The following is a 13891-nucleotide window of genomic DNA, read 5'->3' as shown; positions in this document are numbered from 1 at the left end:
CAGAGAGTGCAATACGTCTCTACTGAGCAGAGAGTGCAATACGTCTCTACTGAGCAGAGAGTGCAATACGTCTCTACTGAGCAGAGAGTGCAATACGTCTCTACTGAGCAGAGAGTGCAATACGTCTCTACTGAGCAGAAAGTGCAATACGTCTCTACTGAACAGAGAGTGCAATACGTCTCTACTGAACAGAGAGTGCAATACGTCTCTACTGAACAGAGTGTGCAATACGTCTCTACTGAGCAGAGAGTGCAATACGTCTCTACTGAACAGAGAGTGCAATACGTCTCTACTGAACAGAGAGTGCAATACGTCTCTACTGAACAGAGTGTGCAATACGTCTCTACTGAGCAGAGAGTGCAATACGTCTCTACTGAGCAGAGAGTGCAATACGTCTCTACTGAGCAGAGAGTGCAATACGTCTCTACTGAGCAGAGTGCAATGCGTCTCTACTGAGCAGAGAGTGCAATACGTCTCTACTGAGCAGAGAGTGCAATACGTCTCTACTGAGCAGAGAGTGCAATACGTCTCTACTGAGCAGAGAGTGCAATACATCTCTACTGAGCAGAGAGTGCAATACATCTCTACTGAGCAGAGAGTGCAATACATCTCTACTGAGCAGAGAGTGCAATACGTCTCTACTGAGCAAAAAAGATAAATCAGACTACCAAATAAGGAGTCAAAATAAATGATTCTTGCAAAAAACAGACAATATAGGTTTGATGCAAGTAACAGAATATACTGACCATACATAGACCAGGGGTATACCATAGAGTGCAACTGTTCTGTTGGAAAATAGAAAGACACCGACCTCAAAAGAAAAACCAAGGTAGGTATATCCACAGTCCAGTCATACAATCAACATACCCTGGGACATGGTCGAAGCAGTAGAGGTATAGAGCCCCACACGCAAAACCTGAGGTTCTATACCTTTACTGCTTCGACCATGTCCCAGGGTATGTTCATTGTATGACTGGATTGTGGATATACCTACCTTGGTTTTTCTTTTGAGGTCAGTGTCTTTCTATTTTCCAACGTAACATTTGCACTCTATGTTATACCCCTGGTCTATGTATGGTCAGTATATTCTGTTACTTGCATCAAACCTATATTGTCTGTTTTTTGCAAGAATCATTTATTTTGACTCTTTATTTGGTAGTCTGATTTATCTTTTTTGCTCAGTAGAGATGTATTGCACTCTCTGCTCAGTAGAGACGTATTGCACTCCTCTGACATATGGATGTCAGAGGAGAACTTTCGGGACATAGACAGTAGATATTGCTGATCTATCCTCAGGACAGGTCATCAGTATCAGATCAATGGGTGTCTGCCACCCTGCACTCCCACTGATTAGCTCTTTTGGGCAGCTGCCAGAGCTGAGAGCTATGCCATGGACATGTCCGGTCACACAAGGCTCCATCCACTGTGTAGTGGCCTACAGCATTGAAGTGAATGGGAGGTGAGCAGCAGTAAGCTGGTGCCAGAGACCACACAGTGGATGGAGCCTTTTGTCCACTGTATAGTTCCCAGAGCCATCGGCTGCCCAAAACAGTGGTGTGCTAGGTCAGACCCCCACAAATCTGATATTGATGAACTCTCCTGAGGATAGATCAGCAATATCTACTGTCTATGTCCCGAAAGTTCTCCTCTGACATCCATATGCCCTGTGACACACTCCCCTTCTCAAGAGGGTGTCTAAAGGACCTGTAGGACGCATACTTAAGGTATTATGTGTGATTTTCGCCGCAACACTATTGTGAAAGTGAATACTTTTTGTGTTGTAACCTGCGAGTTGCCATGACCTTCACCCGCAAGAAATCCAGGCAGCTTGGATTTCCTGCAACCTGTGAGTAGCGACAAGAACGTACTCACTTTCAGTAATTGCGATGCTGCAGCGATACCCTGAGATCTTTGCTCACACGACATGTCAAAGGAAAAGTCGCCCATGACCTAGTATAATATTTGATATCATCTAAGAGTTTTGATTTAAGTACATAGCTATACAATTAGGGCAAAGAGGTTTAAAAGTATCCACTGAGTCATGAGTAAGACTGTGTAACATTCGAAACGCGTTGGTGATGGAACAGCGGTATGATTTGGAATGTTTTTAAAATTGAATACTTTTAAAGGGGTTATCCAATTTCACAAACAGCCCCTGTCACGGAAGGTGTACAGAAAACTAGAAGACACAAAAAGAAGATCCGACTGACTGGATCCAAAACTAAGGAACCCAAGGGTAAGCCCTGTAACAGCCCTAGCTCTCTCCCTTACTGCTCAGCCCATGCAAACATCTCTATGGTAGATGATTGCATACCCTCGTTCCTCGACTGTATGACACCTGAACACCCTATAATAGTGAGGGGACACGACCACCGGCTCCCTACACTAAATACGGAGGGAGTCAGGGTCACCTAGGATCCAGCAAACAGGAAAACACAAATGAATGAACAAAACTTATCTGTAGAAGACTCAGTAGTAGCATCCAGCATGCATACACTCCGGGAAGTTGTATAAACCGCAAAGTGATGCAGTATGGGAGGGGATTTAAAGGGATGCAATCAGTGCAACTACATGACAGCTGAGAGAGGGAAACGAGATGACAAAACAAAAGCAAAACAAAAGAACCTCAAGCAGGAGGTTCTGAAGAACGTCTGTCAGAGCTTCTCAGATGTCTGGGGGTGACAGCCCCCCCATGTGCCGGGCTCCTCACAGGTAATATACTTACCCGCTCCGAAATGCTAGGGCGGCATGTACCCGTCCCCGCCAGCCATTGGCTGCTCCCCCCCGACACCAGATGATTTCATCCGTGTACAGAGAGAAGCAGCGGTAGTGCAGGGACCAGGGGCGGCACAGGGAGCGTGGTAAGTATATTACCTGTGAGGGGCCCGGCATATGGGGGGGCCTGTTTGTGAAATTGGATATGCCCTTTAAATCTCCAGGCGCTGCACAATCACTTGCTGGATTTAATACACTACTGGAACGGAGTCTCGGGCACAGGAATTCAACCCTGCTGCAGGAGTTGGCGTGAGTTTCTTTTGTTGTTAATTTTGAGGTCCCTGGTGGTCCTAACATTGATCTCAGCCAATAAGGGGTTAATGTTGAAGTCCCTGGTGGTCCTGGAACATTTAGAAGACCCACTCTTAGGTTCTGCCTAAGAGTCCAGTCCTTGGCGCCCTACAAAAACATGGGTAATAGCCTGGTTTGACTCCCCCTATAACTCTCCAAGCCTTTACCATGAGTTCTGCGAGATGTCTGTGACGGGTTTAGCACAAAGTGAAATAACTACATTGTCCAGGTGCAACGTCTTCTGGAACCAAGGTGGAGACATCTTCTGACATTTCCAGGATACACTCTTGGTCCTGGCATTTTGGGGGTGTTTAGACAGGTAACAGAAAGACCTCCAGCAGCAGAACATAATCATGATTTATTAGCCATTAGTCAAGAACGTGAAAAGTTTTTGTAGAGTTTTTTTTTTTCTGCTTGAACCATTGCAGAAGTTCAAGAATATATTCCTTGAATTATTCATGTCAGCTGGCATGACGGACCCTTTGTTTGCTTCTTAGGCAGCAGATGCCTTGATGTTTTGTTAAACCGGCCACGGCTATTTGCTCTGACGTCTTTAGTAACATGTAACCTAATGTAATCTGTAATGCAAATCCTTCTGCGGAGCAATTAGAGCCCTGCGGTAATGGCTGGGGCTGTGCCACTTATCAGGTAGTTGTCTTTGGCTAATGGTGATTGATCAGTAGTCGAGGGGGGAGGGGTGCAGTGTCGCAGGGGGTAAGGGCAAATACTGGCAATTATTAGACGGACGGCCCTTACGTCCACACAGGGAAAACAGGTAAATAATGGGGAAATAAACAATTTTTGTAAACGTTTTAGAAAAAAAAATAATAATAATAATAAAAAAAAAATATTAAAATAGTGCATTCAGCCCTCAAACCATAAGTTATTTCCTTCAAGTGAAAGTATTTGATGAAATATGTTACGGGCAGATGTTTCAAGGAAAATCCTATTAATCACAACGCGCGGGGCTGAGCACGTGATTAACTCCGCTTTGCTCAGGCAGCTTCCCCCTTCACGCTATGTTTTGGCAATTCATGGGAATTTACGACTTTCTGTTGTTAAAACCAAATTTTCTGTGTAATTATATTTTCATACTATTAAGGGCTCATGCACACGGCCATAGCCTTCTTTGTGGTCCGCAAATTGCGGATCCGCAAAACACGGATACCGGCCGCGTGCGTTCTGCATTTTGTGGAACGGAACGTCAGGCCCATAAAAGAACAGTCCTATCCTTGTTCATAGTGCAGACAGGAATAGGATATGTTCTATCTTTTTGCGGGTGCCACGGAATGGACATACGGACGGTGTGGACATGGTGTACTGTCCGCATCTTTTGCGGTCCCCACTCAAGTGAATGGGTTGGCATCCAAACCACAAAAAATGCGGATCAGATGTGTAAAAAAAATACGTTTGTGTGCATGAGCCATAAGGAGGTTTCTCGATCTGCCAGACTGCATATGAATATTAGGCATCATGCACACCAACGTGTCCGTATTTCATTCCACAAACCACGGATCCACGTCTTCTGTTTCTCAATAGAAACGACTATTCTTGTCCGCACTACAGACAATAATAGGACATGTTCTATAATTTGCAGAACGTACCGTATATATTGATGCCAACAGCACACGGGAGATATCCACGGGTTGTCCTTTTTTTTTTCGTGGACCCAGAGAAATGAATGCGTCTACATGCAATCCACAAGGAATTGGATTGGCCACAGATGCAAAATATGGCCTAAGACTACTTTTTTGTGGCCCACCCTGTACAATGAATAAGCTTTATTTGTGGACCTATCAGGTCACTTCTGCTGTCCTATATGTAAGCAGTGTAGCATGGGTTTACGGGGAATGTGAGATGGGGGGGGGGGGGGGCGTTCTACTCAAATACCAGGAAAAAGTTCTGAAATTCATAGATTTTGGAATAATAATTGAAAGAAAATCTGACTTGAACAGGGTATATATTGAAGCATTACTAACCAGTCTGGGACAGCTAGTTGACAACCCCCTAGGACCTGTTATGGTGGCTCTAGTGGGTGAATACAATTTTTATATAGTAATTATAATGTATTTTTAGGTTTATATTTATATATACATTATTATTATTTATATTAATAATAATAATTATTATAATTTTAGAGGGTTTGCCCAGGATTATAAAGCATGTCTGCTGTCTTTCTTTCAAAAACAGCGCCCCATCTGTCTGCAGGTTAAATGTGGTATTGCAGCACTGCCCAATTCACTTTAACGAAGCTGAGCTGCAATACCAGACCCAAACAATGCATAGTTGTGGTGCTGTTTCTGGAAGAAAGCAGTCACGTCTTTCTAATCTTGGACAACCCTTTTAATTTTATAATTTTTTCTTATTACATTTCATTTATCATCGTATTTTGCTTATTTTTGTACTATTTGGCAAATTACATAGTCAAAGAGGTTTTCAGGGATTATAATATTGCTAAGCCTATCCTCAGGATAGGTCATCAATATCAGATCGGCGGAGGTCTGACTCCTGGAAGCTGTACGAAGAGGCCATGGCGCTCCCCACTTTCTAGGCCATGTGATGTCACGTCCATCGGTCGCGTGGCCTAGGGGCAGCTCCTTCCCAAGTGAATGGGGCTAAGCTGAGATACCAAGCACAGCCGCTATTCAGCGGACGGCGAGGTGTTTGGTAAGCAGCGAGGAGGCTGCTGGCAGCTTCTCCATACAGCTGATCGTCAGGGGTGCCGGGCGTCGGACCCCACCTATCTCATTTTGATAACCTTGAGAATAGGCCATCAATATGAAAATCCTGGAAAGCCCCTTTAAACCAGGCATGCTTAACCTGCGGCCCTCCAGCTGTTGCAAAACTACAACTCCCAGCATGCCTGAACAGCCTACAGCAGGGCATGGTGGGAGTTGTAGTTTCACAACATCTGGAGGGCCGCAGGTTGAGTGGAGCATCCCTGCTTTAAACAATAGTTACACTTAAATAAATAAAAAGGTAAAAAATGAATTAATTACAATAATAAATGATACGTAACGTAAACAATGTAACCGGAAAAGCACCTGACAAGTTCTGCCAAACACTTCAGATAAAGCGTCGCGGATTATGTCCCCTCCTACTTTTAAAGCCTTAGGATTTAGACTCCGGCTCCGCACACATGTAAAATCATTTAGGCTTGGTGCATGAGATCAGATAGCTGCTCAGAAAACCCTCAGGAACAGATGCGAGCTTACACAAACCTATAAACTGATTAGCGTGCAGGACCCCCATGCCGGTTTATGTGGCTGCTGTGTGGTCTGCTGTAACCGAGCTTTATGTCTTTCTACAGCCTGAAAGTAAGTGGCGCAGCCGGGGACAACACGGAGGACTTACTGACCCAAAATGGAGACTTTGCTCAGGAACTCTTCATACATCTTCCTCTTCCTCAGTGTGCTGCCCTGTGGTGAAGAAAAGACATGATAACAGTCAGAACCGATACAGCAGCTGGTGCTCTTCACTATAGTAATAGCAAAATGTGCTGCAAACAGGAATATATGGCAGGCGGCTGAATTAATTGACACATAACCTACATGGGACGTGGTTAGAGGGGTTGTCTCACTTCAGCAATCATGTAGAGAAAGTGAATACAGGGCACTTACTAATGTATTGTGATTGTCCACGTTGCCTCCTTTGCTGGCTGGATTCATTTTTCCATCACATTATACACGGCTCGTTTACATGGTTACCACCACCCTGCAATCCAGCAGCAGTGGCCGTGCTTACACACTATAGAAAAAAACGCACTCCTATGGTCCCAGCCACCAGAGAGACCGATGCTTTTTCCTATAGTTTGCAAACACGGCCATCGCTGATGGATTGCAGGGTGGTCGGAACCATGGAGACGAGCAGTGTACAATCCGATGGAAATATGAATGAAGCCAGCAAAGGAAGCAATATGGAGAATCACAATACATTAGTAAGGCCCCTTTTACACGGGCGAGTATTCCGCGCGGATGCGATGCGTGAGTTGAACGCATTGCACCCGCACTGAATCAGGACCCATTCATTTCTATAGGGCTGTGCACATGAGCGGTGATTTTCACGCATCACTTGTGCGTTGCGTGAAAATCGCAGCAAGCTCCATTCTTTGCGTTTTTCACGCAACGCAGGCCCCATAGAAGTGAATGGGGCTGCGTGAAAATCGCAAGCATCCGCAAGCAAGTGCGGATGCGGTGCGATTTTCATGCGTGGTTGCTAAGAGACGATCGGGATGGAGACCTGATCATAATTATTTTCCCTTATAACATGGTTATAAGGGAAAATAATAGCATTCTGAATACAGAATGCATAGTACAATAGAGCTGGAGGGGTTAAAAAATAATTAAACTCACCTTAATCCACTTGATCGCGCAGCCCGGCTTCTCTTCTGTCTTCTTTTTTGCTATGTGCAGGAAAAGGACCTGTGGGGACGTCACTCCAGTCATCATATGGGTCATCACATGATCCATCACCATGGTAAAAGATCATGTGACGGACCATGTGATGACTGGAGTGACGTCACCACAGGTCCTTTTTCTGCACACAGAGAAGAGAAGAGAAGCCAGCTGCGCGATCAAAGTTGATTAAAATGTAACCCCTCCAGCGCTATTATACTATGCATTCTGTATTCAGAATGCTATTATTTTCCCTTATAACCATGTTATAAGGGAAAATATCACAATCTACAGAACACCGATCCCAAGCCCGAACTTCTGTGAAGAAGTTCGGGTTTGGGTACCAAACATGCCGATTTTTCTCACGCGCGTGCAAAACGCATTACAATGTTTTGCACTCGCGCAGAAAAATGGTGCATGTTCGAGCAACGCACCCACACCTTTTCCCGCAACGCCCATGTGAAAGAGGCCTAAGTGCCTTGTATTAGCTTTCTCTAAATGCCACTTACTGAAGTGAGACAACCCCTTTAAGAGGAGCCAGAAATATGTGCAAAATTATTTAAAGACACGTACTATTCACTGCACTGCTTGCTGAGTGGACATAAGGAAGAGATGTGCATCTAACACGCCTAGAATTACCATTAAATGTATTACGCCACCTGTGCCATGTTGATCAGTTTGCACAGTTTGCGCCATTTTACTGATCGCTATAAAAATCCCACTATTTTTTAACACCTCCCACATTAGGGATATATTTATGAAATGGTTTGACTGTTTAATTTGTATTTTTTTAAAGGTTCTGCATGGTGTAAAATAATGAGAATCATACCCCCTCTTACCGCTCCCTACCCCCCTGGTCCCTCGCCAGTCTCTGTTTCCTGGTCTCTCTTGGCATGGAAGAAATGAACACTCTGCCAATTACTGTCCACGATGGTGACCCACCTCAGGAAGTGACTGGTTGAGCGGTCAAGTTGAGGAACCAAGGCGTAGAGATCTGAGGGAGACCAGGACGCCTCCGAATCAGAAAGGCGATAATCATTGAGGACAGGCTGATGCTCATGTCTGTAAAGCGCTGCGGAATATAGTAGCGCTATATAAATGTGTAAAATTAAAATTAAAATAAAAAAAATCTGCCATAGGCTTAAAAAAAAAAGTAGCAAACATTGATAAATGAATTGCGTCTCGTGTGATTTTAAAGCCCCGTCCAATTCTCCTGACGCATTCTTCTGCTTGAACACCATATTTTACCACGTATCAATGCCAGACTGAGGTAAGTACATTGGTACACCGGTTCCAAGGTGTCTGACTTCATCAGTAAAATTGCGCAAGCTGAACTGGATAGGCGCCCTATTCCAAAAAAATTCCAAAAATAATCTACTGAAATACAAGACCATAGATGAATGTGCCCTGGAGATGCCACCTGATCCAGAGGGTACGAAGAAGCCCAAACCAGTTTAGTAGATCTTTCTTCAAGGCTTCATATAATATATGTTATAGAGGGAAGGTTCGGGGAAAAAAATAAAAAAATTTGGTGGTGGTACGCCCCACTGTCGTCTGGACATAGGTGGCAAGTGACCCGACTATAAATAGGGCAGGAATGCTTTTAGATTTTAAGAGGCTTAGGACAACTGGATCTCTCAAGACCCCCCGTACTAAGCCTCTTAAAAGTCCTTCGGGGCAAAAAAAAAAGCTTCAGTGTATCAATGCAGATTTGGAGAGGCGAATTAATTGGTCAGGAAGGTGACACTCACGAGAAAGAAAACAATGGAGAGATGCATTAAGTGGTAGGAGAGCCAAAGGAATGAAATTGTGTGAAAGGCAATGGGAGGGTCACCGGTAAATATAAGAATTTGCATTTTTGAATAACGATATACAGGGGTCATTTACTAAGTCTGTCACAGACTGCAACGCAAAGGTTATTTGCACCGCAATCCGCGACTTTTCCCCAATCACACCAGGTCTAAAAAAGGGGACGTAGCGTGGAGGAGCCCGCATGCCCGTCTCATTTATCATGGTCTAAATCTACACCAGCAAGGAAGCTGTCTTACATTTAGACCGGCGGTGTATGCACCAAAGTTACGTATAGGCCGGCGCTTCTTCAAAACTCCGGCGGATCCACCGCCAGCGCAAGGGGTTATTAAGACCGGCGTCTAAAACACTGGTCTTAATAAATGGCCCCCATAATGTATAAATATAGGTCTCCATATTGAATTTTTTTTCTTTACTTTTTTTTTGCAAAATAATTGGTTCTACCGATAGGCAGCGCACGACAGTATTTCAACTATATTGGCCTCTTCAGATACAGCGAGTACCATCATAGGTAATAAAACTTAGTAAAGAAGGGCTGACTTAAAGGGGTTGTCCCACGGAAAATATTCTGCAGTCTTCAAACCAGAACCTGGATCTGAATATTTTTATACTTGTATGTAATAAAAATGTATTATAGCTACTGAGTTATTTAATGAAAGCTATCTGCATAGCGCCACCTGCTGTTTGCTCTTTTTCTAATTTCTCTGCCCACCTCACTGAGGGTAATGCACATGTTCATCCTTAAACTGTCTCCAACTGCAGCAGAAAGGTCACCCCCCCCGAGAAAGGATGCAGCCTCTAAGCTGACAGCTTGATATAAATCTAGCAGAGCAATTGGAACAATGAATGTGGAGATCTCTGGATCCATGTGAGGTACAGGGCTGGTTCTAGCTTTGTTAAAGAGATTGTCATGGACTATATACAGTCGTGGCCAAAAGTTTTGAGAATTACATAAATATTGGAGATGGGAAAAGTTGCTGCTTAAGTTTTTATAATAGCAATTTGCATATACTCCAGAATGTTATGAAGAGTGATCAGATGAATTGCATAGTCCTTCTTTGCCATGAAAATTAACTTAATCTCAAAAAACCTTTCCACTGCATTTCATTGCTGTCATTAAAGGACCTGCTGAGATCATTTCAGTAATCGTCTTGTTAACTCAGGTGAGAATGTTGACGAGCACAAGGCTAGAGATCATTATGTCAGGCTGATTGGGTTAAAATGGCAGACTTGACCTGTTAAAAGGAGGGTGATGCTTGAAATCATTGTTCTTCCATTGTTAACCATGGTGACCTGCAAAGAAACGCGTGCAGCCATCATTGCATTGCATAAAAATGGCTTCACAGGCAAGGATATTGTGGCTACTAAGATTGCACCTCAATCAACAATTTATAGGATCATCAAGAACTTCAAGGAAAGAGGTTCAATTCTTATTAAGAAGGCTTCAGGGCGTCTAAGAAAGCACAGCAAGCGCCAGGATCGTCTCCTAAAGAGGATTCAGCTGCGGGATCGGAGTGCCACCAGTGCAGAGCTTGCTCAGGAATGGCAGCAGGCAGGTGTGAGCGCATCTGCACGCACAGTGAGGCGAAGACTTTTGGAAGATGGCCTGGTGTCAAGAAGGGCAGCAAAGAAGCCACTTCTCTCCCCAAAAAACATCAGGGACAGATTGATCTTCTGCAGAAAATATGGTGAATGGACTGCTGAGGACTGGGGCAAAGTCATATTCTCAGATGAAGCCTCTTTCCGATTGTTTGGGGCATCAGGAAAAAGGCTTGTCCGGAGAAAAAAAGGTGAGCGCTACGATCAGTCCTGTGTCATGCCAACAGTAAAGCATCCTGAGACCATTCATGTGTGGGGTTGCTTCTCATCCAAGGGAGTGGGCTCACTCACAATTTTGCCCAAAAACACAGCCATGAATAAAGAATGGTACCAAAACACCCTCCAACAGCAACTTCTTCCAACAATCCAACAACAGTTTGGTGAAGAACAATGCATTTTCCAGCACGATGGAACACCGTGCCATAAGGCAAAAGTGATAACTAAGTGGCTCGGGGACCAAAACGTTGACATTTTGGGTCCATGGCCTGGAAACTCCCCAGATCTTAATCCCATTGAGAACTTGTGGTCCATCCTCAAAAGGCGGGGGACAAACAAAAACCCACTAATTCTGACAAACTCCAAGAAGTGATTATGAAAGAGTGGGTTGCTATCAGTCAGGAATTAGCCCAGAAGTTGATTGAGAGCATGCCCAGTCGAATTGCAGAGGTCCTGAAAAAGAAGGGCCAACACTGCAAATACTGACTCTTTGCATAAATGTCATGTAATTGTCGATAAAAGCCTTTGAAACGTATGAAGTGCATGTAATTATATTTCACTACATCACAGAAACAACTGAAACAAAGATCTAAAAGCAGTTTAGCAGCAAACTTTGTGAAAACTAATATTTGTGTCATTCTCAAAACTTTTGGCCAGGACTGTACATGGTCTTATTTTCAGTTCAATTTCTATATTATTCATGGGATAACCCCTTTAAAGGGGCAATCCCATTAAAGAATGTTATGGTATATCAGAAGGAGCCACAGCAATTGGCTAGAACCATGGACCCTTTAGTGGGGGTCCCGGCAGTCTGACCCCATAAGATCAGTAAGTGCTGACCCTTTTCCAGCCTACTATGATGAGAAACTGGTGGTCAGGGGGAGCATAATGTATTATGGTAGGTCAGCTGAACCCTTCGATTTTGGCCTGCCTGGCTAATCGCCCAGTGTATATTATATGTTTGGCCGATTCGGTCAATGTCATTTGGCCAATGTCAGGGACAAAAATGAATCAGCCATGATGAACTTCAATACATCCGATCCATTGCGATCAAGGAAAGAAAGTCATCACCAGAGACAACTACTGAAGGTACATGGCCACCGGAGAGAGACTCTTTGCAGCAGGTGTTTGCTCTGGCTAGTAGAAGAGTCTTGGAAGAGAACGCCCCTTATGACAACCATAAGCCCTAATATGGATAAGGTTGTAAAAAACAGACCACCCCTTTAAATAAAAAACAAAACAAAAAAACTACTACTTATCAGTGGGGGCACCAAAAGTCGACAACGGAACTACACAGCTCAATTTCTGTAGTGGATGGAGCTGGTTACTGCAGCACTGCTCCAACTGAAATGAATGAACGGAAATGGAAGGAGCTGTTTAGTTGTCGCTGGAGCTACAACAGTTGATCGATTGGGGGGGGGGGGGGTGTCAAAGGGTGTTGGACCTCCAGCAATCATACATAGATGGCCTATTCAGAGGATAAGCCATCAGTATTAAAGGGTTTGTTCACCTCCAGGGGCCTTTCGGGCAGACCCCCTCACCTCCAGCATCATGCTTTCCTGATCCCCACTCCTGGGTTCCAGCTCTTTCGCTGTCCAATATCTGTATAATGCATGGACCTGTCAGGCCCTACTGCAGGGATCAGCAACCTCCGGCACTCAAGCTGTGGTGAAACTACGACTCCCAGCATGCTCCATTCACTTCTCTGGGAGTTCTGAGAACAGCCAAGAAGGTGTGCATGCTGGGAGTTGTAGTTTCGCCACAGTTGGAATGCCGAAGGTTGCTGATCCCTGCCCTACTGTATGGCTAAATGATGGGGGTCACTTACAATTCCCTGAAAAGGTATATGAGGATGGGATTTCTAAAGCAGACCTTCCCTGAAGTGAAGCAGCTTCTAAGTGGAGCTCCGCTCATCCATTAGTTAACATACGGTTGACAAGGAATTGCAACCATTTTAAAAGGTTGCAGCAGGGCACAAAAATTAATACTCACTCCACCCCCATCATTTTTCTAATGTCCAGCACTTGTAGTGTTCACACATGCACTCCCTGAAAGGATGCGGTGTGAAGAACATGTACTAAATATGGCTTAGTCCAGAGGACAAGTCATATGGCACAGTGTGAAGGTATCTATGAAACAGAGATTGCGAGGTTAGATTATCTTCAAAGCTCTGCCACTCTGTGGGATAAGCTCTTTGGAAACTATGCCAAGAAAAAAATGCCAAGGATCCAACTTTCTTTGCCAAGTGTCAGTCAATCAGATTCATACCCAGAGGTGAGGACCAGGCCTTCACCTCACCCTCAACAAACAATCCCTTTCTATTCATTCAGAAACCAGCAATTGTTTGACTAATGTTATGGTTTTTGATCCAAATCATTTCATTTTTTGATAAATCGACTTACTGAGGAATCCATGAACACAAATGGGCACAACAGAAATAGGTTGAACCTAGCTAAACCAGTGTCTTCTTCTCCAATGTATCACGTGACCATATCATTAATCCATCGAAGCAGTCAGGAGCTAGGCTGGAAATTTCCAAGTTGACTCCTTTTCTGGGGAAACATTTTTTTTTTTTAACTGGTTGGACCACGAAGACGAGGTGTCATTTTCCAACCACACATCTTACATAAAGGAAAGAGTATACGCACGAATATCCAGAAATAGATGGGATTTGTTATAATTTGCATGGAATTAGCATCTCATTATAAGCTGTAGATGGAAAGTCTAGACCTCAATGCGGTAGAGTCGATCACAATTTAAAGAAGCCCGTACTGGTGGGTAGAGAATTGAAAATAAGTTATATGGTA

General features: G+C 44.0%; 1 protein-coding gene across 2 annotated transcripts in view; it reads right to left on the bottom strand.

Moving 5' to 3' along the window:
- Positions 1-13891, bottom strand: part of PRKAR1B (protein kinase cAMP-dependent type I regulatory subunit beta) — a 152719-nt gene that overhangs the window by 25893 nt on the left and 112935 nt on the right. For both annotated transcript variants that reach the window (XM_044293110.1, XM_044293111.1), the window contains exon 8: positions 6425-6485. In XM_044293110.1, the coding sequence (XP_044149045.1) occupies positions 6425-6485 (61 nt within the window). The remainder of the gene's footprint in view (positions 1-6424; positions 6486-13891) is intronic.

Source organism: Bufo gargarizans, chromosome 5 (genome assembly GCF_014858855.1).
Source record: "Bufo gargarizans isolate SCDJY-AF-19 chromosome 5, ASM1485885v1, whole genome shotgun sequence".
NCBI classification, from domain to species: domain Eukaryota; kingdom Metazoa; phylum Chordata; class Amphibia; order Anura; family Bufonidae; genus Bufo; species Bufo gargarizans.
Note: the sequence above shows the minus strand (reverse complement) of the source record. Positions and strands in the feature narration are given on the sequence as shown.